The following is a 25431-nucleotide window of genomic DNA, read 5'->3' on the forward strand; positions in this document are numbered from 1 at the left end:
AATTTATAAGAACAGTTGAATAAAATATTCAGTAATTAAATTTATATTAGAAAAGTTAGTTTTTGTAGGGATTTTGTTACATTTATTATAAGCGTGCGATAAGATAAGTATGTTCTAGAACTTTCATTAAAAACTTACACTATAAATCTTATTACTTGTTTCTTTTTAAGAAATTAAACTTATTTAAGAATAGTCGATATCAATAATAAAAAACTAATATTCATTCTTTAAATTCTAAATGATTATAATAATTAATAAGAAAAGAAGAAATTGTAGAAGTTTTAATTTAAAAATCTTTCTTCTTGATAACTACTCTTAATATAATAAAGAGTAAAGATTCAATATCTATATATAGTACTCTTTACGAATCTATAGTTCTTTTATTAGAATTTATAAAGCTCAGACTGAATTATTAATATTCATAGTAACTAATCTATAGATTGTAGTAATTATTTTTCTTCGAATTATTATCTTTCAAAGACTCGATTGTTTTCTTACTAATTTCTTTGATATTCTTATATAATTTAAAATTAACTTCATTATTCAAGAGATAAACAATATATTATAAAAGGAAAGGAATATTAGAAAAAGAATGGAAAAGAATCTTTTGAATATAAAAAAAGATTTTTAGAATTTTTAGAATTTAAAATTTATAGAGATATTAAAATAGAGATTGAAAATCTGTTTAAGAAAGATTTGAACTTTTTGAAATCTTTCATTATTCAAACTATTATATATTCATTTTAAACAAAATAGAAGGATGATATAAATAATAGTTATAATTATATATAGAAAACAATTATAAAGCTATATACAATAAATTCGAAATACTTTTTAGAATGAATAATAGTATTACAACATTATAGAATTAGGAATCTAGAATTATTTATTAAAGAATTTCTTTTTCTCTTTCTCTTTATAGTTTTTGAATTCTTTAATAAATAATATAATATTATAATTTCTTAGTTTAGTATATTTCAATGTCTTTCGGGAGATTTCATTATATGTAAGTCAATACGATTATTATTATTATTATTATTATTATTATTATTATTATTATTATTATTATTATTATTATTATTATTATTATTATTATTATTATTACATACTTATAATTTAAGGATCCTTCTCACCGATGACTACTCTTGAGATAATAAAGACGAGACATTATTAGTTTGATGATTCCCTTAAAACACGTGAAAAGATTGCAGTCATCAAGGTGAAAAGTAACAACACCCCGAATACAATTAATTTACTTATCACCTGTCGATTCATTGTATTACTGTTTTATTCTACACTTATGGAACAACGGAGTGGTATTGAAAGGCAACTACGAACTCAGTTTCTCAAGTGCCTGTTAATCTTTCGAGATGACATTGTTTTTTTCTAACCTACTAAATGCCAAGTTTTAGAGCATTATTTCTACTCGATTCTCTTCACAGCAAACTCTATAATCGCCACTCCTTCCTCCATCCAAGCACCGTCTTTAGCACCAAAAGCCATCTCCTCAAAGGACCTCATCCACGCCTGAGCTTCCCACTTCGTCCCCGTCTCCTGTCCAACCTGATCCCACAATTTGGCAAAAGATTCCGGGTTGTGTCTCCACATAGGAACGACGAGCGACTTCAAAGTCACTTCTTGTGCTTTGGGGTTTCCAATCTGATTTCCTACAATCATCGAGCCAGGCCCTTTGGTAAATCTAATCAGCTGTTTGGCTGCTTCAATTTGTCCTCCCCAATCCCACTGATGAATCACCTGCGTTATTGCAATAACATCTACTTGGCCTCTCAATGACGCCAATGCTTCCGACTCGGACACGATATCCGCTTCGATAAACTGCGCAGAGAATCGATCACGGTCGCGGAATAAGTTGTATCCCACATCCCAATGGCTCACGATATCGATAGCATAAATTTTATCCGAGGGTGCGCCATCGTAGACTAATCGTCGAAGATCATGTCCAAGAAAACATCCAACATCCATTAATGTCTCACCGGCTTGAACCCGCTTCAGGATTTCAGAATACACAGGGTTTCGGCAAAGTTGAGGTACAAGCCATGCACCGACTCCAGTGCAAGGGTACGCGCGAATATCCCAAGCTTGGTCACGCTACAAGATAGATTAGAATTTGAGAAAGAGCAGATGAGGAAAGAACGCCTTACGATCTCATGAACATGCTTGGATTGTTCCTCTAGTGGAATATGACTATAATTTTCTAACAGTTGTTTTGTCTGCGTTGTGGAGAATGTCAGCTCATTGAAAGACCATCACCGCCCATCTCTGGACATCCAAGAGCATTGTTTCGTACCTCAGGAATGAGCTTTGCATCAATATTCGGTAGATAGAATGGAAACTTGGCTCTGTCGACTGATCTTGTGTATCCAGGCTCTGAGTAACTCAACGTATCACTTGCTGATGCCATGATGAATGATCGAGAGATATCTTGAACGCCCTGACTATTCTTCTATGTAGACTTGATGACACGGAAGTGAGGAGTACAATAGATTTTGTTGGTATCAACCTGGTTGATAAGTGTAAAGAAATTTAGTCTATTATGGTTGTAATCATTCTCGATAATTATTAACTATGGGATATATACTTATATGAGAAAGCGCTAGTGCCTCGCTACTAACATAGTGCCCCCTTGCGATTACATGATCGCATTCCAGACAGGTTTAAATAGTGTGATGTGACCCACAGTCAGCCAACAGTTGGTTGTATGTCATCGCTGCTGACGGCAAAATATCCACTATGTAAGCGTGCAATATAGAACGTTGACTCTGCACTCCACTACATGGAAATAGAAGCATTTACGAACCGCTTCTGCATGAATGTCACCAGGCTTTAGCCCATCTTTCTACAGTTGTCTAGATCTGAATGACCCGTGAAAGAAATTGTATAATTGCAGTGATATAAGTGGGATATTCGGAATTAACGGATGAACCATGACTGTCTTATTTACAGAAGCTCTAGAATTTTCTCCTATGTTCATGGTAGTTGAGTTTATGAAACTCAATTTGATAATAGATTGCTCAATAGCGTGTCGTATGATGTCTTCATCTTAAGTGGATGCTTACATAGTTGTTGCCGTCTTCATACATGGCACTACTCTAGTCTAGAATTGACCTTAAAATTTCATATACATATACAGAAGCAAATTTATCAAAGTGATTAGATACCTGGATGTATTTTTAACGCTAAGTCAGAGACACTGGACTCAGATCGATGCCCATCCTGACTCTTGTTGTGAAATCTGGGACACTTGTATGAGCTCTGGCAGTAATAAACAGCTCTTCCAAACTGCCATGATCTTGTATATTGAGTATTCGTTGAAAGGAAGCTCCCGGGTATTGATATTCAGCTCAGTCCCAAGGCCAGAGCAGCGCTTTCTACTTGGCCAAAAACTGATATTTGAAAGGCTAAGAGAATGTTAATTTACTTCACTTTCAACCAAGCTGGTCTGCGATATAGCCGGCCTACACCACCAAGCCTCTCATTACCACAACTTTTGGTGCCCTCGTATCAAGTGCCATATCAATGCACCATCCGTTCTTCACTTGCTGACAAATTCTGTACAGTATACATTCTCATAGGCATGTCGATAGTAACAAACACAAGCTCCTTTTCTTAGCGACACTGCTAGAATTTGGATGCGTTCGGAATGCTTTACGAAAGACCTGTCATGCAAGTGGATTATGGGAATTACAAATACGTCGCGTTTAGTTAAACAGCGTCAGCTGACGCAATTAAATTGATCGCAATCAATTTTATTGTAATCTGAACGCTGAACTCGGCGGTGAGTCGGAAAATCGGCATGCTGCTCACTTTTTGCTGTGTTTATTGTGAGTTTGATATTCATGTGAAGAAGCATGGTGCAGGCGACGTTCTCGAGATCTACAGCAGTGGGAAATGCCCATCGTATCTTTACCGTGCAAGAAAAAGACAGCTTGACTGTTGTTAGATTATCACAAAATTAAGCTTCACAGTGACCACAACTGGCTCAAGATATGTTAGAGGCACGTAAGAAAAAAGAACCATCTATGAGTATAGGATTTTAAGCCGACTACGAAAAAGTGGGTTGAAACTAATGCGATGACTTGGTCATAGATCGAGACAGATATTGGAGTGGTTGTATTTTGCCTTCCAACACTTGACCCCATCTTTGACCATCGGACTTCCCGAAGTCTAATGAACACTGCTCTATCAGCTTACACTACTTGATTCATCGATGAACCTGATGAGAACATTGGTCCAGGGCTGAAAGAAGTATGGCATGGGCCAATAATTCCTCTATATATTCGAGGAATGAATATAGAAACATAGTGATATGAGCGGATGTTTCGAAATGACAGTAGGTAAAGTGCAGAATTGAGTTCTCTATTTGGAGCGGTTCCAGGAATATGAGGTCAACATAGAATCGATGTTCACACACAATGACCTAAGAAACACTTTTTCCCCCGACATCGAGACTTTTCAGAGACCCATCCATTCATTTCAATTTTCCTATCCAGCTCTGGCAGAAGCTAGATAGATCATCATTGCGATTCGTGGGTACGTAAAAACGAAAATAAAGGTTTATTGAATGGAGTGTATATACATGATAAGAACGAAAGATCCTTTCGTTCCTAGACAAATTTTTACCAGCAATCTCAGAAAATGATCGGACAATATCCGGAAAGACAGAAAATGATCCTGATCACACTTAAATAGATCCATGCTAGGCAAGGGGTATCTAAACCTTCCCCTAAAAAGAATTCATGAATATACATATACAATAAAAACTCCAGAAAATTTCCGAAGACACTTGCTTGTTGCATCAATTCCCAAAAAAAGCCCCCCTCCCCCCAAAGAACCAAGAGGTATTCATCAAAATATCCCTATACCATCCAACTAAATGTCTTTTAAACGCTTGCATCCTATGCATCAAATGAAGAATATCCCAATAGCACTTGAATTCATGAGCCATTATAAACGCCTCAATACGCCATTTCCCTAAACCCCAATATGTCCAAACAGTTATATACTCCTTAAATTGTACCGCTCGACCGGCTATCCCTAGCACCCCGCTTTCTTTCGAACCCTTGTCGTTAACCTTAAATCCCCCAATCACTATCTAGGAGCTGGAGTGTAGGGTTTATATCCTGGATATGCTGGTGTCTCGGGCTCTGGTGGAGAATAAGGTTTGTATCCTGGATACACTGATGTCTCTTGCTGCTGTGGGGGACTTCTTGTCATGTTTCTCTGCGCTCCGTAGTCGTAATTATCCTGTCCCTGTCCATATATGGATTGTTGCTGTTGTAGTGGTGCAGGTGAACGATTGTTCAACCCTCTTTGTTGCGGACCACCATAACCTCCCATCTGAGGGCCGGGTGACATCATTCCATTCGCTCCATTCGGTCCAGGTCCCCTAGAAGGCATGCGTGGGGGAGGATATGTACCGACATTGGAGGAAACATCTGATTGGTAGGATTGATACGACTGCTCAGTGTTGTTGGTGTATGATCTTCCTGGGTTCAATGGCCTTGGGGAATCATTGGAAAATTGACGTGATGGTTGGGCAGGGTATGGTCGATTATCGTACATTGGTTCTGCTTGACCGTATGCTGAGACTGGTGAATCATTGAAACCGCCATTGGAAGGAAATTCTTGTGGCATAGTTGGTTCAAAGTCTTGACTCTGAGGTGATCCTCCATATCCTCGGCTTGGTGCTGGGGATGGTCCACCTCTAAATTGTCCTGGTCCACGATTCATTCCTGGGCCTGGTGAAGGTGCACCGCGATATCCTCGACCACCAGGTGGAGGCGTTCCTCTATATCCCATACCTGCATTTCCCATTGCGATTACTGATCCAGGTCCTGGCGTCCCTCTATATCCCATTCCATCTTGTTGATTACCCGGGCCCATGGGAGGAGGCGTTCCCCTATAGCCAATGAGCGGATCGGGGGTCATTCCTGCATTCGGCGCTCCTCCTAGGCCATATCCTCTACCATTTCCATTTCCTCCTAAATTGCCTTGACTTTGGTTATATGGATCCTGTGGATTCATGAACCCATTATTCATACCCTGAGGTTGTCTTCCATAAGGGCTTTCCCCTGGTCCAACCGCTGGGCTATTGGGATGACTATTGGCGACACCTCCATTCATCAATGGCATTTTCTGTCCCGTGACAGGATCTAGCTCCTTCAATTCCATGCCCATATCACCTTTCTCGTCATCATTTACATGTACTTTGCTCGCGTTTTCCCACGTCGGCATCGGTGGTAATGCATCTTCTGAGATAGTCTTTGGCGGATCGACCGCGAGGCCATTTTTGCCCACTTCAAATGTTGCATATTTGGGTGGTTCGGGGCGTGCAGGAAGAGCGCCGCCCATCATTGGGGCTGGGGCTTGATAGCCTAGATTTGGGTTTGGAGGTGGATAATCGTCAAGATGCTTGTGAGGACGGTCCTTTTTACCATCGCAACAGCCACCACAACAATCACAACATTTAAGAAAAGAAAAGCAAGTGCAACAACAGGACATGCCACAACAAGCACATCTTATTATACACCAGACTATAGAAAAGACCATCAAGCCACCGATAATAATTGCTGCTATGACAGGCCATCTGAAAGCAAGGCGAGGTTAGTTTGAGTTCAAGGAGGGAATAGTAATTGAATGTGCCAAAGGAGAAGGGGCGACGAACTTGCAATATGTAGCTGCCATACAATTTGACCACGAACTAAAAGAGTCCTTCACACTTGTGACATCTCCTGTAATTGATCTTTTCCTCAAAAAGCTATCGACCAATATTTCTCCAATTCCCCTCCTCCTACTCCACTCCATCGCTGTTGTAATATGTGGCATTGTGAAATGTGATGTTGGTACACAACAAATTCTAGAAGTCGGAACGTGCCTTTGGGTGGCGGCGTGGTCGGACTTGATTCTCAAGTTTGTTGAATGCGACAACTTAAACTGTGTGTCGCAAGTGAGGAGTACCTTTGGATGGCATAAGATTTGTTGCCGGTTGGTAGTTCCAGTTATTTGTTGATCCTCACTCGATTTAGATTATTTTGGGTCCTATTCCTTCTTCCCAAGCAAACTCTCAAGTTTCCCAACTTTGTGTTTCCACCATCAAATTCCCGGTGTATTTTAATCTCTCGAGTCAATCTGTTGACTCTGGTGAATCAAGGTGCTATCGAATGCTCCGAACGGGATCTCTTTTTGTGACTGAAATTTCAACTCCGATTCCAATTTCTCCCATTCATTTCTCCCAATCTCCTAGTCAGTTTCGCAGTTTCCGTAGTTATCGACGCTGCTGCCAAGTTCCCGTATTCGAGTGTGGCAATCAAACTCGTATCTCGTCGCAAAGAATTGAACGAGATCCAAACGAGTTGGCAGGAATGCGTGAAGGATTTGTGAGTTTTTCAGGTATCCTTATTAGGACGCGCAAGAACAAGAATGCAATAGCAACACGAAGGATTGGACAGCCCTCAAATCCGGGCAGTGACGATAGGTGAAACGAAAGTGGACAAGATCTTGGACATCTTGGGTTGTTACAGAGAGAGAGAGGGTGTGTGTGGTGGCCCTGGTGGGTGAGGCAGGGCAAGGCAGGACAGGGTAGTTTGTGTTTAATTTGAAGGATATGAAGCCCAAGCTTTTTTGCCCGGGCTATCTCGACGCTATCACGCTATCGCACATTATCAGTCTATTTCAATCCACTATTGCATCCGCGTTCCTTAATCTGAATCAGCCGGGTGAAAGTTTGTGATTTATTTGCGAAGGAGATGATGACTAGTGAGCGAGTGCATAATAGGAGATTATATCTATGTCGTCTCCTTTTCACTCCTCACTCCTCTCTCTCCTCTCACTCCTCTCTCTCCTCTCCTCTCTCTCCTCTCCTCTCCTCTCCTTCATTTCTTTCCTATCCCATCACATGATCGACATCATCATCCCTCCTCTCCTCGTCCATCACCAATCACAGCCGAAATGAGACAGACAATCGGCCTTCATCTTCATGCCCACTTTACTCCATCACGCACTCCACTCCACTAATGTCAGGGGTTAGAATTTTGATGTGCCTTTTCCCGACCTTGGCGCCATGGGATTGGTGGCTGGTGATTATGAAAGAGTCGCCCTCGGGGATAAGGAACATGATCACGTGCGTTGCAAAATATCGGTTGGTTTGAAAGCTCACGCTGAATCGTGGCGCAGCTATCAAATGGTGTTTCGGGAGAAGAATTGGCGACCCGATCATTCCGTCCATCGTGTTAGTGTTGTTGTAGAGAGCATGAGGAGATATTCATTGGCCATCGAATAACCACAACCAGCACTTAAAATAGACACGGCGCATCTCGGCAGATATCTTGATTGTTAAAAGCTATGAGATATTCCCTCAGTGGCCATCCTATGCAAGTCCTTGAGGCTGAGGGGCCAAACGGTAGTTGTCGTGGGGTGGTAATACAGGGCGTAGACCCAGATTTGGATGAATATGGATATAATCGTCAAAGAGGTATGGCGAAGAAAGTGATAGTGATCATGATAGTGGATTTGGAACCTATGACGATGATTTGGTTGGGGGCGAGAATGATGTGCAATTGAACTATGGGGTGCTGCATTGCAGTCGTAGATATAGCTGGCTTGCACCAAAGGCTCCACAAGGCTATGAAGTCTATGTGCCATTCTCGTACTCTCCTCTCCTGATTACAGTCAACAGTCCTGAGCATCTAATCAATGCTCGTGCGGAAGTAGAAGTGGTGATAAGTATTCGTTTTTCGCGCATTATTATCACCTTGGCCATACTTTAAAGTTGCCATTGAAGTTTCTTTCTATTCACATGCTAATGAGGACTCTGAGATCCACATAACCTCAGAGAACAAGAATCTGAGAGCACGCTCTTCGTCCAGAGTCAGGTACTCTTAAATTCACACTGTAGCTTTACTCGACTTGCTTGGAACTTGAGAGTATTGAGAGCTGCTAGCGAGCATTTGATGAATGCCTACCCTTCCTTCCTTTACTACTCTACCCTATCTTCTTCCTCTACATTATTGTTGATGTAGCAACCAACTTCCAAGCCTACAGGCAATCAAGCCAAATTCGGAACCAAATAGTTTGTGCTAGTTCACAAAGTGCTCAAAAAAGATTCTGCTTAGTCTGATAAGATATTATCATCAAAGAGCCTCGTTACCTCTACTTGAACTGCCTTACTGTATTGCATTCATGGGCCCAGCGCTTATCGTTTCAAATTTCTCACTGCCTTTATTCAAAGTGGCCAATCTGACGTCAAGCTACTTCACTTCTCCTAAATGAAAAGAATAGATAGTGTGGTCATTTCGAGAATTTGAGAAACTCCTGTATCGCCATGATACCTAAAAAGTATACATGCATTCTCATTCCACTATTATTATGACAAGAAAGTAGCTGCTGAATGCGTAAATTCTGCTTGAAGGTAGTCGTTCGGGGTAAAGACTTGGATTTGATCGGTACAGGATGATGTTTAAGTAACACTTTCCCTCGAGTATTTGCTGTATGCCCGGGGAAGCACGATGCCAAGTTTTATCTTTATCACCTCGCATTTACACAGGGGGTAGATTGATATTCAAAATCTGATAAGGAGGCTGTACCGAAACTTCGATAGAGGAACTCGCACGATATCTATATGTGTATCTGGTATTCAAGCTGATCACGAGAACCCGAGTGCTCGGGAATGCTCTCACTTTGATTTATATTCTCAGTTGTCTACTTGTCATGAATCACTAATCTATGGGACCTTCAAGTCAATGAATCTCTAGTATTCTACCAGTTATGAAGTTCTTCGCAGTTGATATTTGACACCAACCCGCCAACTACATAGCATGGACACCAGAATGCTTAATTTTGACCGCTCATGTTCTGCAATTCAAATTTATTTCGCATCTTCGAGCTTGAACTTAAAGTTTCGTGTTCCTAAAGCTTCTATCAAGCATTCGCAGATTTAAGAGCTGGGACATATGTGACCTGCACCGGATTCACTTGTCACGTACCAAGGTATCTATTGTTTCCGTCTATTGACTTGTCAATTCAATTGATATGGCTGAGTCACCCTGGAGCTTCTTCGTTTGTTTGCTAATCTCCAAGCATTCGAAACGTTCAACTACACCTCTTTCCTTCTTTAAATCAGACAATTTTCTGAGCTTTACACATCTACTACCTGTCCCTCCTGGACCTGTACTACTATATTCACTATACTCCTCTATTCACTTATCCCTTTCCAATCCGTTACGTCTTGGAGGTATCACGGTGTAACTCATAATCGGTTGGTCGTGGCTAATCGAGTGTTCATCGGTCTAACCAGTTTTGTTGCATATCTGAAAAACGTCATCATCTGAGGGGTTCCAATCCAAATTGATCGAGATCTCTCCTCTCAACAGTTTTGAGTTTTGTTGCACATCTGAAAGATTGTGTATTGTTCGAGGGTTTCAAATCCAACTGGATTGAAATCTCTTTCTGCAGACATCTTGAGATATGCAACAATTTTGAAATTTATACCAAGGTCGAACACCTGACCTAATTCTTCAAAGTAGAAAGATGGAAAGTTTTTTTGCATATTTAAAAGAAAATATTATTTGAGAGATCCCAATCCAAACAGATTAAAACCTCTTCATTCAATAATCTCGAGATATGCAATAAAGCCAAACACCTGTTCTAATTCTTCGAAGTAGAAATATAGAAAGTTTTGTTGCATGCCTAAATACTATATTGTTTGAGGAATCCAAATCCAAGTCGATCGATACTTCTTATAAATATTTTGAGGTATACAATAAAACCAAACACCTGATCTAAGTCTTCCAAGTAGAAACACAAGAAATTTTGTGGCATATCTGAAGAACTATATTGCTTGAAACATCCAAATCCAAATCGGTTGAAACCTCTCTATCCAATAATCTTGAGATATGTAACAAACCTCTTACTTTCTTAATTCGAAGAGCCAGGCCAGGTGCTAGCGACCCTAGTATTTGTTGCATATCTGAAAGACTGAATTATTCGGGGGGCCCAAATCCAACTGGATTGAAGCCTTTCATCCAGCAATTTTGAGATATAAAAATCCCACTTTCTTAATTCGAAGAACCAGGTCAGGTATTAACGACCCTCGGGGGGGTTTTTTTTTTGCATATCTGATAGACTATACTCTTAAGATGATCCTCAATCCAAATCGATTGACACCACCACTTCTTGCAAAGGATTTGAGATATGCAACAAAATTTCCTATCTCTTCACTTCAAAAAATCGGGTCAAGTGTTTAGTCTTATTCATATATATGAGAGTATAGCTTTTGGGGATCCTCAATCCAACTCTATCCTCCTTCTTTTCTCCCACTGATCTTGACAAAGGCTCCCTCCAGTGACTTAATAAGTGTGTGAATCCTCTCGATTTTGTTGCGTATCTGAAGATCAAAATAGTCCGAATCCTTTTTGCGGTACTACACACTGTCAACATGCTTTTTCAGATATAGCAAGACCTACTCTGGCCCTACCACTTGGACGAAGACGGGGAGCAATCATTTTAAACAAGTATATCGAAAACATTTCTTGTATATCTGAAGATCCAGTACAATCGAACCCATTTCATAATACTGCAATCTGTTAATTTGTCCTCTCCAGATATACAACAACACTTTCATTCCCTTGACATTTGAACATGAACATCGCATGTCACACATCGCAGAACTAAAGAAGAAAAAAGATGAAAACTAACTGGAGCATTACAATCTGTTATCATTTCATCCTCAGATACGCAACACAAATATCCATTCCCTCAATATGCAGAAGGAAGAGAAAGATGATTGGATGCTAGAGATGCTCCAAAATCAAAAGTTACAATCAAACTATCTGAATCTAGAGACTTCAATTTCGGAAACTAGCTGGAGCGCTACAAATTTTCCACAATTTTCCTTAGACGTGCAATATGCAACAGGGTTTTTTGTTTCCTTCGATATGATATCGAGGAGGAAAGAGATGGGATATCAATGCCACAGATCAGATCAGGTCAGATTAGATCAGAGCTTTGTTTTGTTACACATCTGATTTTAGAAAAAATGAATTTTAATGACCGATTGGAGTGTTACAATTCCTTTCCTTTTGTGTGTGGGAGAGGGAGAAGGAGAGAGACAATAAACCAATCTACTTCCTTCAACTTCGAAAACTAGCTATAGCACTCTAAACTCTTTCCTTTTATAAATTCTTAAATATATAATAAAACTCTCTATTTCTTTTAATCTCGAAACTCGGAACTCAATTATAGTACTCACTATAATCTCTCATCTTTTTATCTTTTCCTCAATTTAAATATACAGTAACAAAACTTTTTATTTTATTTTTTTTTCAATTTCGAAAACTAATTATAATATTCTAAACTCTTTCCTTTTATAGGATTATAAATATACAATAAAACTCTTTATTCCTTTTAATCTTGAAATTCGAAATTCAATTATAGTATTTACTATAATCTTTTTCTTCTTTTCTTTTCTTTTTTCAAATTCAAATATATAATAATAAAACTCTTTATTTTATCTCCTCCAATTTCAAAAACTAATCATAGCACTCTAAAACTCTTTCCTTTCATAGGTTCTTAGATATATAATAATAAAACTTTTTATTTTATTTTATCTTATTTTTTCCAACTTCGAAAACTAACTATAACATTCTAAACTCTTTTCTTCTACAGATTCTGAAATACACAATAACAAACCCCTCTATCCCCTCCCCTCCCCTCCCCTCCATATCATCTCCCCCAACTGCAGCACTCACTACAACCTCTCACCTCTTTATCCTTTTCTCCGATTCTTAAATATACAACAACAAAACCCTGCATCCCCTCCATTCAAAAACCCAACTACATACATATATACATACATACATACAGCACCGCACCGCACCGCATCGCACCGCACCCCAGAATCTCTTTCCTTCTCCATCTTTCCATATTTTTCTTTCCGCAGACATCCATACTTGTGAACAAAACGCGTCTAGAGATGGGATGGGATGGGATGGGATGGGATGAGATGGGATGGGATAGGAGATCGAAGTAGAATGAAATAAATCGAAATGAAATAAAGCAAAGTAAAACATATCAAACGAGAATATACATCACTTAATCTCAGAGACCCAGACGATATACCCTCCCTACCCTCCCTACCCTACCCTACCTCATCTGATATCCTGGACTACAATCACCTACTAGCAGCAGAGAAGCGCGCGCGCGCGAGAGTGAGAATCCCATTTCAAACATATTGTGTATATCTCATCTATATTTTCCATGTCACAAGATACATATACATGTCGTGCGTGTATTCATTCCAAAGTTCGACATCACAATGAACATCCCACCTCATCACACGTCAGTCAACAATACAACATACACACAACCGAAAAGTGAATATGATAAATCGTGTATTTCTATTCATTTACCATTCCCAATCCCTTCATCCCTAAATTATGCATTGATTCATTGCCATTGCCATTGATTGATAGGAAACCTCCAAACTGGCAAGACCCGGTCCAAACTCCCTCCCCTACAGATTACCTAGCACCAAAGCCAACCCCGAGCCCGAACCCAAACCGACATCAATATGATCTTAAAACGACTAATTCCAATCCATCATTCCTTACTTCTTTTCATCATCCCCATCATTTCATACCCCCCACTTGCGCGTCGTTGCAATGGCATCATAACAATTGCAATCCCCACCAATCGCTTCACCACTGCGCAAGCGAAGTGCCCCTAACCCGGACATCCCCAAACAACGAACGTCTAAGCTTCATCTCATCTGATTTATCGGACGATTCCATCTCCCTCGGTGTGTTTTGTAGGTGGTGGACCCATTGGTGCTTGATAAACATCATCCCCGCCTCTCGTGTAGGCATTTGGTGGTTGTTGCAATTCAATATCTGGTTGACCATGTTGGCCATGATGACCGTAATATCCGTCATTGCTATTGAAAGTGTTGCCGGTTTGTTGGGGTGGGATTTGTCCATTTGCAGTGTACATGGGAGGAGGAGGTCCATAGTTGTAAGGTGCAGGTTGGTTGTACTGACCATATGGAGGTGGCTTGGCCATCCAGCCTGTACCATACATTGGTTGGATGCCTTGACGACGACGACGACGGGAGTTGATGCATCTGGCGATATATGTTAGTGGATTTGCAGTGAGAATGTTGCAGAAAGGGATGTTGATATGGCGAGGAAAGTATAAGCCCGAGAGAAGCTAGGATATAAACGGTGCCAGTGACGCCTGTTGGAAATAAAAACAACTTACGATAAACCGAAAGCCAGAAGAATAAAGGCAAGAATTATAAGAACCAGTACCACCCATCGTCCCCAACTGCCCCATGTCGAATAACAGTTTCCATAGTAATCGCAGCTGTAAGCCATTTTATTAGTTTCGTCACTAATATCCGTTCTTGGAATTGCGAGGATGTGGATGTGTTGAAGAATGGTAAATCAGTTGAGCGATGACGATGTGAATATTTGGAGGGTTGAATATCGCTCGATGTGTATAAGTGTATCGAGAATTACCGAAGTTGTGTATGTGTATGTGTATGTGTATGTGTATGTGTGTGTGTATGTGTGTGTGTATGTGTATATGTATGTGTGTGCGAGAGTGTAAAACACAAGAGGAGTGAAGGTATTGTGGAAGTTATACGTCTTTCGCAATAATCACAGCTCACAGCTCACAGCGCACAGCTCACAGACAACAAGCAAGAAAGATAGAAAGAGGTTGGGTAAGAGAAATAGGAAATTGACTTACTTATTAGCAACATCATCACCAAAGTCATTGCTTTGCCTCTTGGCAATCATCTGCGTTAGCACAGCCATGATTTCGTTGGCACGATTATAATATTCAGCTGATTTTAGGTTGGCACACCCGTCATTGCAAGGAAGAGAGCGCGAGGGAATTATTCTGATATTTGAATTAATAAATCCTTATCGTGGCAAAGAGGATGCGCGGCGACGGGGGTGGTGGGTGGGCTGAGAGAGGATGATGGTTGGGTTCTTGTTTTTGCGGGGTAAGCAAGATGATGGATGGATGGATTGATTGATTGTTGAATATCAGAGAGAGAGAATATTATGACATGAAAAGAGGTTGAATAGGAACGGAGGAGAGATTGAGAGATTGAGAGATTGAGAGATTGAGAGATTGAGAGATTGAGAGATTGAGAGATTGAGAGACGGAGAGTTCGAAAGACGGAGAGATTGAGAGGATGAGACAAGTATGGTTGATGCTTGGATCTTTTCAAAAGTAAAGTTAAATATATACATATACATATACACATACACATACGCATACACAATACACAATACACATGCCCACACCCATACACATACGATTACGATTACAACTCGAAAAGGCAAAAGAAAGGCGAAGAAAGCAACTGGAGATGCCCTCTAGCTGAGAGAGGAAAGGAAATCAATAGCTAAGAGACACACCGGCAAGGGACCTAGTTAGTAGCTTCTTTGGTGATAGGAATGAGGCTATGTTGTTGCAAAAAGCAAATCAGACTCGGGACTCGGGACTCGGATTGCGTGTGGGAGGGGAGAGAGAGAGAAAGAGAGAGAGAGAGAAAAAGAGAGAGACAAAGAGAGAGACAAAGAGACAAAGAGAGAGAGAGAGAGATGTATTGTGACGACAATGGTACCACTCAGAAGGGAAGAAAATACGAAATATACACACATACATACACATACATACACATACACACATGCACATTACAGGACATTGCTCAAGGGATTACGTAGATGTGGATCTCTCTCTTGTTCGCTCTCTCCCTTCCCTTCCCTTCCCTTCCCTTCGTATCGACCATCCACCAGCAGACCATCAACCATCAACCATCAACCATCCACCAGCAACCATCAATCAATCAATCACATCCATCCCCTTCCCGAACATTCCGGAGCACGCGAGAAGGGAGAGAAGTGAAGTGAGGTTGAAGTGAGGTTGAAGTGAGGGTTGGAAATATTCCATACATACTTATATTACTAATAAAGTTACTAGAGAGGTCAGTGGCCACTCTAAGCCTTACTTGCATGGAAAATGCTCCCTCCTTGACACGCATGCCGCATCATAATCATACATCTACAGATATACAGATATACAGATATACAGATATACAGATATACAAAGAGAGAGTAATAACTGCTCCATCTTCCTCTTTTTATTATAATATATATATACATACATACACACACACTACATCCATCACATATCAACAGCAACCAGAGAGACCTCGTATATATCCATCCATCCATCCATCCCAATCAATCACACGCAACCAACCAATAAATATCAAACATCAATTGGTCCCTCCCTCTCTCTCCAAGAACCATCGATCCGTTCACATCCGACTCGTTCATCCCATATATTCCAAATCTCGTCACTCGTTAATAAGCTTACATCCATCCATCCATCCATCCCTCCCTCCAAGAAGGTCCGTCATACTCCATCCAATTCCACTTCATGCAATTCCCCCAAAATTAACGGTAGAGTTTTATTAGTTGCCCAGTAATAAATAATTAAATAATAAATAACAACAACAATAACAACAGCTAGCTACCTTCCCAGTAACCTCAAGAGCATCCAACGCTCCGTCACAGCCCTATCCACACCCACCATACCATCTAGATTCCAGCCAGATACTTTCCCCATCCTTCTTCTTGAATTTTCCATTTCCACTACCATTTCCACTACCACTACCACTACCACTACCACTAACATTTCCACTACCATTTCCACATCCACATCCATCTCCCCCAGCCTCGCCTCGCCGCGCCTCGCTCCTCAAAAACAAAAAAAAACAAAAAATAAAAGTTCAAAACCCTCCCTTCCTCCCAATTGTCTGTCTCAGCGATTCTCCCCCCCCCCCCCCCCGTCTTCTTCAATCACACCCCCCTCTCGCCAACCCATCCAATCACGCCCGCGAATCCCTCCTCCATTCCTGCACGCCATGGGGCTATCCATGCCCGGTGCCAACGCATCAAACGTGCGGACTGTGCTTTTCTGAGAATTAAGGGCTGCCAGCGAAGCATGCGCGATGCATCTCTAAGCATGATTGTATGAAATGCCTGACGGGCCCTCTCCTCTGTCATTTCTTTTCTCCCCTTCCTCCCTCGCTCCCTCCCTCCCTCCCTCGAATCCTTTTCCCCGTCAATCCCAATTGTCCAGATGAGGGGAAAGGGAAGGAGGAGACCTCGATGTCTTTTCCATCGCTCGCTACTTCTGCCCATTGAAAAGCTCCCAGGATTCCAGTCATGATGGCGATTGCGATTGTGATTGCGATTGCGATTGCTATACACATTACATACGATGCGCCGAGGAAATGATACGAGGTATAAAAGATAGGTGAGGCTCTCAATACGCCGTTGTGAACATTCGTATTCGCCTCGAACTCCTTTCCAGCATGTTCAATGTTCAATGTTTTGGCCAACTCGACTCGAGCCTCAAAGTACTTTATGGATGGAGGGCATCCGGTCACGAAACAGGTTACGAAGGAGACGCGCGCATCTATAATACTTGAACATGGTCTCGCCACGAATGCTTTAAATAAAACTTCGGAATAAGCTGGGAATTAAGGATGTTCTACCATGGGCAAATTCTACAGCGAGTTGACAGCGCATATGCAGTTGATAACAAGTCAATCTTCCCTCGAATGATTTTCATCCGAACACGAATTGCCAACATACCAGATTCATCGTCATCCATTACCTCGTTCTATCATTGCCAAGATGCGACATTGCCCTAACGTATCGTCGAATACAAGACAAACACACAAGTCGTTTGAAGACTTTCCGAAAACCCTACATCTCACACTTCAGGACGATCGCATGAAAGATAAAAATATTTATACATATATATTGGGAATGGGAAAAACGCAAAGCACTCGTAGGAAACACGACTGGGCATGGAAGCGCAAAGTATGAATGTTTTAAATACAATGGTTCTCCGATTATTTCAACACACAGGTGCCACTATCTCATTTACCAACTGGCACCATCCAACACGCTGGATGTCGATCCCAATAACTCAACAACAAAACAGAGGGTCGTAAATTCGTCGCATCGTAGCAGACATGGCGCATCCTACCCAGAAGAATACAAGGAAATTTGATACATTTCTGTCCTGCTGTTCGGCCCACAGCATATCGAAAACCAGATGTCGAGGGGATCCTCGCCGACCGAGAAGGAAGAATTTGAAAATAATTAGAATTGGTTGCTGTGAGCTGAGGAGATATATTCGTGGTCCGCGAAGACCCCTTTCGAAGTTCGATCATTTATCATCCCATCTTTTCGCCATTTCATGTCGTTAATCATCGTTAATATCCGGAAAATTCGCACCCGCAATACTCCATCCAAACTTCACGACAAGATTTACTTGTTCTTGGACGATCCATCATCCATCCTCCTTAGCACTACTTATTCGCCCTTGCAACTAGCCATTGCAAAACGGCATCCAAATTCGTCTCCTCCTTAGCACTGATCCCATAACAGCTCACCTCTCTATGTCCTACACTCTTCAGATCCAACCTCTCAATCAACTCATCCACACTTAACTTGTTTTCCAAATCAGATTTATTTCCCAAGACCAAAAGAGGTATTCCTTGCAAGACGGGTTTTTCTAAAAGCAAATGAAGCTCATCTTTAGCGATTGGTAAGGCATCAGGATCGGCAGAGTCGACAATAAACACGATGGCATTTACACCGCGACAATATCGCTCCCACATGGAGCGAAAGCGGGGTTGTCCACCCAAATCCCAACATTTGAGAGTGACATGACCTTTTTGGACACGCTTCATATTAAAACCGACGGTAGGAATGGAGCTATGAAGGGAAGTAAAATGTGGTCAGCTTGGAGCGGTTGCGCAACGTGGGGTCTACGAATATGCGAACCCCGCTTCGATGAAATGAAGGCCGTGATAGGAAGGTATATGTATTTTCTCTTGGATGTGAAGGAAAGGAATCACCGTACTCAAGTGTAAATTCACCGCCCTGCACATTAACACCATCAGCATCTCGGCCAAAGTAAAAGGCTCCACATGGAAAGAAAAGGTGAGTGAAGATGAAGCTTACCGCTAGTACCCTTAACAAAGATGTCTTTCCAGCATTCTGCAAACCGATCATCGTAATGTCCATTTCCGTAGCCCTAAACGGCAGATCACGAAGTTAGTTGATGGGGGACAGGGAATCTTATTGAAATGCCTCTTTTAGAGGGTCGCTGTCAAAATGAAGATGTGCGCACAAGATTGGCGTCTTCGAGCAACAAACAGATGGCAAGAAACATACCAGAAAAGCCGCAGCAACCAATCATACACTCTTCTGAATATACTTGCCATGATCTTTCAGTCGCTCTTGCACACCTATGTAAATTAATTATTGTTTCGATGGAAGCTCTGGAGCTCTGTCGCTGACGGGTAGATTATTTCGTCGATTCGCGAGGCTGTGCAGGTACGGTAGGGTAGGTATGTGAGATATGTGAGGTTTCTGGAGAAGAGGAAGATACAAGATTGCAGGGTTGAAGCCGGCAAAAGAAGTAGAGATGCAGTGCAGCCGCAGACCGTTTTTCCGTAAATAAGCCAATGATCAGATAGCTACGCAATGGATATCGTACACTTCGTTCGCAGTCTCAATAAATCTCCAAGGAACCTGATGGTTTGTACAATGATGAAATAGTGAATGGCGGATGAAACAAGAGTGAATGAGTGAAGTCGAAGGTAGTATGTATGGCGGATAGAATCTTCTTCTGGATGAAAAGGGTTCAATGTGACGGTGAAGGGAAGGTTAGCACACAATCGGCTGTAGCGCTTGTGATTCCCCTCAAAAGAAGGCTTGCACGAACCACTTCGGTAATGATTGCAAGATTGAGAGCAAGATTTTAAGTGATTGTGCGGTTGCAGGCGGGTAGGCGATAAGTACAGGCGGGAAGAAGAAATGATGTACAAGTTTGGGTGATTGAGTGATTGAGTGACTGAGTGACTGAGTGACTGATTGACTGATTGACTGATTGATTGATGGATCGATCGATTGGTAAAAGCGTATACAAATAGAAACGAACACACCACAGCCAGAGGTGCAGCCAGAGTCTTTATGAGTAAGTGGTACTGGGCTGCTGAATGTTGCAGTGTAATACAATCAGCAATAGCAATGAGAGAATGGGTTTGGTTTGGGTGGGCTTGGTCTGGTTAGGTTGGGTAGAATTGAGAGGATGCTGCGGAGAACTCTGGATATCGATTGACCAAACGATGGAAAATCGATGGACGGCGGGATGGATGGCAGGACGGATGGGTATATGGAAAGAAGAGACGGAAGAGAACTTGGCGGTGCAATCGATCTATCTACCAGACCAGCAAGTCGAACATGGGGATGTATATAATAAGTCGAATGAATGAATGAATGAATGAGGGATACTAGGCAATATCTCCACGAAATTTGAGACAATGAGAGACTCGTCTCGGTAGCCAAAAAAGCAATACGGGAAGAATGCTTTCCTTTCGAGTAAGAGAGGATTTGCTTTTTCTCCTCCAAAATCAGAGATGAATGAGGTAAGTTTGGCGTCCTTCGTTTGCTCTCTCGCGCAGTCTATGTGTGTATGTATGTAGCTAGCAGGTAAAATATGGGTATATGCATCTCAAGCTACAGAAGTACCTCCATACATTCGCACAGCATCCCGCATCCCGCAGGTCAAGCATGCAGCTATGAATCCGGGAACATTCAGAATCAGGTTCAGACCGATTTCATTACATACATGTACATACATGTACATGCTTGTAGCACCTAGGTCCGTTCTCTCCTCTGGTGGAGTATCGTCAATGCATTCATTATTCATACCCAGCCAGCCCTTCATACGTGCAGTGCAGTTGGTGAAGCTTTTGCGGCAGAAGAGCGAATGAAACCCTTCCTCTATCACAATCGGTCAAGCCGTCAAATGTCCTCGCATGAGAATTTCTGTATACGTGAGCCCAAGATGCTTGCCCAGAGACATCATTGTCATCAGCCGGAGCCCAATGATGGGTGGTGATAAGTGGTGTATGATGGATGTGGACTGTGGAATGGGAAGTCTGCATACCTGCTTGCTTGGTATCCTGCCATCGTTTTCCAACGAAAGCCTCGGCCGTGGTGAAATACCTTCCTCGTACCTATCCTCCCACCTGCCCTCCTCTCCCCACCCACCCAGTGCTGGCTACCAATCAGGGCCAATCAATCAAATGCTACGATTGTGTCGATAAGAGATAAAACTCCGGACAGCTTATATAATCAAAAGTTTTTTTTTTCTGCCGCAACTTGTAAATGCCGTTCACTTGATATCAACAAACTCTTTCGAGAAAGTAAAGTTTCCCATGAATTGAAGGATTTGCGTTGATCGTGAGTATTCATTTGGCTTCAAGCTTGATCAATCTTTTGAGTATACGCTCAATGCAAACACATCAACTAACCAATTGCGCCCAGCTTCACCATGGCTCCCTCGAAGTCTTCCTCCGCTCCTACAAATACCAAATGGACTCACGAGTTTGATACTGTTCGAAGAGAGAAACTTTTCCGAGACCCCCCAAAAGACCACACAGCATATCCTGCGCTTACCGCTGCTGTTGCTCCTCATATCGAATCATTCAATGCCCTGTTCGAGAAAGATGGTTTAATTGCTCAAGGGCTATTGGATATTGGATCCAAAACCTACCTCGATGGAGACGATAGATTAGGTCCAGGAGGGAAGAATAAGTTGACTGTGAGGATTAAGGAAGTCTTCGTCGAAAAGTCGATGTTACCTGCATCCAACAAATTCTCTACCAAGAACAGAGAAATTCTACCGGCAGAATGCAGAGAACGACATGTTACCTACAGAGGAAAGATGTCGGCGCGCATGGAGTACTCGATTAACAACGGGGATCCAAAAGAGTTCATCAGAGATCTTGGACAATTGCCTTTGATGTTAATGGTATAAGCCCTCGCGAACTTCAATCCCAGATTGAGCTGACCTTTTTCCCTAGTCAAATAAATGCCATCTTCAAAACAACTCACCAGCACAACTTGTGCAAAAGAAAGAGGAATCCGAAGAGCTTGGAGGATACTTCGTGGTGAACGGAATTGAGAAGATTATTCGTCTTCTTGTTGTCAACCGAAGGAATTTCCCTATGGCCATCATAAGACCTTCATTTAAAGGTAGAGGTCCAACATACACCGAATTTGGTATGCTCATTCGATCAGTACGACCCGATCAAACTTCTCAAACCAACGTTCTTCACTATCTCAACGATGGAAATGTTACTTTCCGTTTCTCGTGGCGCAAGAACGAATTCCTGGTGCCTGCCATGATGATTTTGAAGGCATTGGTGGAAACAAACGACAAGGAAATCTTCGAAGGACTTGTTGGTGCTGCTGGTTCGAAGGGAGCAGAAAACACATTCTTGACTGATCGTGTGGAATTGCTATTACGTACATACAAGGCCTACGGTTTATACACAAAGAGCAAGACTCGAGCATACTTGGGCGAGAAATTCAGAATTGTCCTTGGAGTACCAGACACTATGTCGAATTACGATGTCGGAACGGAATTCCTGCGCAAAATTGTCCTCGTCCATCTCGGAAATACCGACGTCACAGAAGCGCAAGATAAGGACAAATTCAAGATGCTTCTTTTCATGACTAGAAAGTTGTATTCTTTGGTTGCTGGAGACTGTGCTGGTGACAATCCTGATGCGGTCCAGAATCAAGAAATTTTGCTCGGAGGATTTTTGTTCGGTATGATCATCAAGGAGAGACTTGAAGATTGGCTTCACACTAGTTTGAGAATGGCATTGAGAGACTATGTTCGACGAAGTCCAGAAAACAACTTTGCGACTCCAGAATTCTTGAAAGATTTCCCGGTTAAAATTTGTTCAAGAACAAATGAGCAAGTTGGTGGTGCTTTGGAGTACTTTATGTCTACAGGAAATCTTGTCAGTCCAACGGGCTTGGATCTCCAACAAACTTCCGGATTTACGGTTGTCGCAGAAAAGATTAATTTCCTACGATTTATTGCCCATTTCCGTATGATTCACAGAGGTAGTTTCTTCGCTCAATTGAAGACTACTACTGTTCGTAAGTTGTTGCCAGAGAGTTGGGGTTTTATGTGTCCTGTTCACACTCCCGATGGAAGTCCTTGCGGACTGCTAAACCATCTTTCACACAAATGCATAATTCTCACACACGCCTCGGATGTATCGGCTCTACCAAAGCTTCTATCTGAACTTGGTGTCGTTAGCACCGGTTCATCATCCACTGACGAGAGTGTTGTTGTTCAATTAGATGGAAAGATTATGGGCTGGTGTTCACCCAAGCAATCTCTCGTCATTGCGGATACTCTACGTTACTGGAAGGTTGAAAAGACACATGGTGTTCCAACCAATTTGGAAATTGGATATATCCCCAATTCACACGGTGGACAATATCCAGGTATCTATTTGTCGGCTGCACCAGCTAGAATGGTCAGACCAGTCAAATATCTTCCTCTTGATAAAGAAGATTTTGTCGGACCACTTGAGCAACCTTTCATGTCTATTGCAGTCACCGAGCAAGAGATCGAATCCGGAGAACACACCCACGTCGAGTTCGATCCTACCCATATCCTTTCTATCCTTGCCAACATGACTCCCTTCTCCGATTTCAATCAATCGCCCAGAAACATGTACCAATGTCAGATGGGTAAACAATCTATGGGTACACCTGGAACCGCCATTCGTTACAGAACTGACAACAAAGCTTACCGTCTTCAAACTGGACAAACTCCGATTGTCCGCGCACCACTTCACAACGAATATGGTTTTGATAACTTCCCCAACGGAATGAACTCCGTTGTTGCCGTCATTTCCTACACTGGTTACGACATGGACGACGCTATGATTATCAACAAGTCCGCGCACGAGCGCGGCTTCGGTCATGGAACAATCTACAAGACCAAAAAGTATGAATTGGAGGAGGGACACAAATCTCGATCTGCTAAAAATATCAAGAAGCTCTTCGGTTTCGCTCCTGGTGGACTCGTTAAAGCAGAATGGAAAGCAGCCATTGATGAGGATGGTTTACCATTCATTGGTCGAATGGTTCAAAATGGTGATTTGATTGCTGCATGGCATACGGTTTCGATGGATGAGAATGGAAAATACGTTAACCGAGATGGCCAAACTCATTTCGAGAAATACAAGGAGACTGAAATCGCATTTATCGAGGAAGTTCGATTGATTGGCAATGAGAACGGAATTGAACCTTGTCAAGCCATTTCTGTTAAACTCCGCATCCCTCGTTCTCCAGTCATCGGAGATAAGTTTTCGAGTCGTCACGGACAAAAGGGTGTTTGTTCACAAAAATGGCCAGCAGTCGACATGCCATTTACGGAATCTGGTATTCAACCTGATACCATTATCAATCCTCACGCTTTCCCTTCTCGTATGACTATTGGTATGTTCGTCGAGTCCTTGGCCGGAAAAGCTGGTGCATTACATGGTTTGGCTCAAGATAGTACTCCGTTCAAATTCGACGAGGAACATAAGGCCGGTGACTATTTCGGACATCAATTGATGAAGGCTGGATATAATTACTATGGTAATGAACCTATGTATTCTGGCATCACTGGAGAGGAGCTGCACGCCGATATTTATATTGGAGTTGTCTACTACCAACGTCTTCGTCATATGGTAAACGATAAATACCAAGTTAGAACCACAGGTCCAGTCACACAACTTACTGGCCAACCAATCAAGGGTAGAAAGAAGGGTGGTGGTATCCGTGTAGGAGAGATGGAACGTGATTCTTTGCTAGCTCACGGTACTGCTTTCTTGTTGCAAGATAGATTACTCAACTGCTCTGATTACACCAAATCGTGGATCTGCAAGGAATGCGGAACTTTCTTGTCAACTCAACCTACGGTTTCGGCATTCGCAAGCAAGAAGAAGGGTACTGGTGTGGTTAGATGTAGAAAGTGCGCAACAAGTGCATCAGGAAAGTTGGGTGGAGGAGAGGTATGGGAAGACGGTAAGGGGCAGAGATGGGTAGGTGGTGAGGATACCACTGTTGTGGCTGTTCCGGGTGTGTTGAAGTATTTGGATGTTGAATTGGCGGCTATGGGTATCAAGTTGAAGTATAATGTTGGGCCTTAAATGGTGTGACTTGCGGAGAAAATATGGGGAAAGAAAAAGATGATTGACGAATTGAAATTTGGCAGGCGTTCTTGGGGAAAGGAATAATTGTAGCATTTACAAGGGGTACTTCTTTTAATTTTGTTGGGCACTAAATGAATGGATCGTCAAAAGATAGAGATTATTGATTCAGGATTGAATGAAATATTATGAAAACTAAAATTGTAGATGTCTTCGGGGTTATGATTTGATTTTGATTGTACAGGTTTGTGTTGGTTGTGTTGGAGGATGGATCTTGATATTGTGGAGATTTTTTGGAC

The 25431-nt window shown here is 41.9% G+C and overlaps 5 protein-coding genes across 6 annotated transcripts; 1 reads left to right on the plus strand and 4 right to left on the minus strand.

Moving 5' to 3' along the window:
- Window positions 1–1264: 1264 nt before the first annotated feature.
- Window positions 1265–2550, minus strand: BCIN_03g07680 (hypothetical protein). The gene is made up of 3 exons (XM_001546451.2): window positions 2309–2550; window positions 2163–2231; window positions 1265–2109 (listed from the first exon to the last, which is right to left on the minus strand). The coding sequence occupies exons 1-3, from the start codon at window positions 2420–2422 to the stop codon at window positions 1423–1425; spliced, it is 870 nt and encodes a 289-aa protein (XP_001546501.1). The 5' UTR covers window positions 2423–2550; the 3' UTR covers window positions 1265–1422.
- Window positions 2551–4548: 1998 nt separating this feature from the next.
- Window positions 4549–7596, minus strand: BCIN_03g07690 (hypothetical protein). The gene is made up of 2 exons (XM_024692165.1): window positions 6686–7596; window positions 4549–6607 (listed from the first exon to the last, which is right to left on the minus strand). Exons 1-2 carry the CDS (start codon window positions 6844–6846, stop codon window positions 5110–5112), a joined length of 1659 nt encoding a protein of 552 aa, XP_024547940.1. The 5' UTR covers window positions 6847–7596; the 3' UTR covers window positions 4549–5109.
- A 5628-nt stretch (window positions 7597–13224) lies between these two features.
- On the minus strand, window positions 13225–15331 carry BCIN_03g07700 (hypothetical protein). 2 transcript variants are annotated; one of them, XM_001546448.2, is made up of 3 exons: window positions 14764–15331; window positions 14272–14376; window positions 13225–14134 (listed from the first exon to the last, which is right to left on the minus strand). In XM_001546448.2, exons 1-3 carry the CDS (start codon window positions 14829–14831, stop codon window positions 13789–13791), a joined length of 519 nt encoding a protein of 172 aa, XP_001546498.1. In that variant the 5' UTR covers window positions 14832–15331; the 3' UTR covers window positions 13225–13788. The 2 variants fall into 2 exon arrangements, with proteins under 2 accessions (XP_001546498.1, XP_024547941.1); XM_024692166.1 differs by lacking the exon at window positions 14764–15331 and having other exon boundaries at window positions 14272–14759.
- A 2504-nt stretch (window positions 15332–17835) lies between these two features.
- Window positions 17836–19693, minus strand: BCIN_03g07710 (hypothetical protein). The gene is made up of 4 exons (XM_001546445.2): window positions 19290–19693; window positions 19077–19149; window positions 18976–18995; window positions 17836–18827 (listed from the first exon to the last, which is right to left on the minus strand). The coding sequence occupies exons 1-4, from the start codon at window positions 19337–19339 to the stop codon at window positions 18419–18421; spliced, it is 552 nt and encodes a 183-aa protein (XP_001546495.1). The 5' UTR covers window positions 19340–19693; the 3' UTR covers window positions 17836–18418.
- A 1593-nt stretch (window positions 19694–21286) lies between these two features.
- Window positions 21287–25330, plus strand: Bcrpa135. The gene is made up of 3 exons (XM_024692167.1): window positions 21287–21365; window positions 21450–21936; window positions 21989–25330. Exons 2-3 carry the CDS (start codon window positions 21457–21459, stop codon window positions 25130–25132), a joined length of 3624 nt encoding a protein of 1207 aa, XP_024547942.1. The 5' UTR covers window positions 21287–21365; window positions 21450–21456; the 3' UTR covers window positions 25133–25330.
- Window positions 25331–25431: the final 101 nt, after the last annotated feature.

Source organism: Botrytis cinerea, chromosome 3 (assembly GCF_000143535.2).
Source record: "Botrytis cinerea B05.10 chromosome 3, complete sequence".
Lineage (NCBI taxonomy): Eukaryota > Fungi > Ascomycota > Leotiomycetes > Helotiales > Sclerotiniaceae > Botrytis > Botrytis cinerea.

Excerpts from the sequence above, each read along its gene's own strand:
- Bcrpa135 (XM_024692167.1), top strand. The coding sequence starts at position 21,457 with ATGGCTCCCTCGAAGTCTTCCTCCGCTCCTACAAATACCAAATGGACT. Across the intron at positions 21,937-21,988 it reads AATTGCCTTTGATGTTAATG|TCAAATAAATGCCATCTTCA; the intron begins GTATAAGCCCTC and ends CTTTTTCCCTAG.
- BCIN_03g07690 (XM_024692165.1), bottom strand. The coding sequence starts at position 6,846 with ATGCCACATATTACAACAGCGATGGAGTGGAGTAGGAGGAGGGGAATT. Across the intron at positions 6,608-6,685 it reads ATGGCAGCTACATATTGCAA|ATGGCCTGTCATAGCAGCAA; the intron begins GTTCGTCGCCCC and ends CCTTGCTTTCAG.
- BCIN_03g07710 (XM_001546445.2), bottom strand. The coding sequence starts at position 19,339 with ATGGCAAGTATATTCAGAAGAGTGTATGATTGGTTGCTGCGGCTTTTC. Across the intron at positions 19,150-19,289 it reads TGGTTGCTGCGGCTTTTCTG|GGCTACGGAAATGGACATTA; the intron begins GTATGTTTCTTG and ends TCTGCCGTTTAG. Across the intron at positions 18,996-19,076 it reads CTTTGTTAAGGGTACTAGCG|GGCGGTGAATTTACACTTGA; the intron begins GTAAGCTTCATC and ends GTTAATGTGCAG.
- BCIN_03g07700 (XM_001546448.2), bottom strand. The coding sequence starts at position 14,831 with ATGGCTGTGCTAACGCAGATGATTGCCAAGAGGCAAAGCAATGACTTT. Across the intron at positions 14,377-14,763 it reads GGTGATGATGTTGCTAATAA|CTGCGATTACTATGGAAACT; the intron begins GTAAGTCAATTT and ends AATGGCTTACAG. Across the intron at positions 14,135-14,271 it reads CTTCTGGCTTTCGGTTTATC|ATGCATCAACTCCCGTCGTC; the intron begins GTAAGTTGTTTT and ends ATATATCGCCAG.
- BCIN_03g07680 (XM_001546451.2), bottom strand. The coding sequence starts at position 2,422 with ATGGCATCAGCAAGTGATACGTTGAGTTACTCAGAGCCTGGATACACA. Across the intron at positions 2,232-2,308 it reads ATGCAAAGCTCATTCCTGAG|ACAAAACAACTGTTAGAAAA; the intron begins GTACGAAACAAT and ends TCCACAACGCAG. Across the intron at positions 2,110-2,162 it reads CCAAGCATGTTCATGAGATC|CGTGACCAAGCTTGGGATAT; the intron begins GTAAGGCGTTCT and ends TCTATCTTGTAG.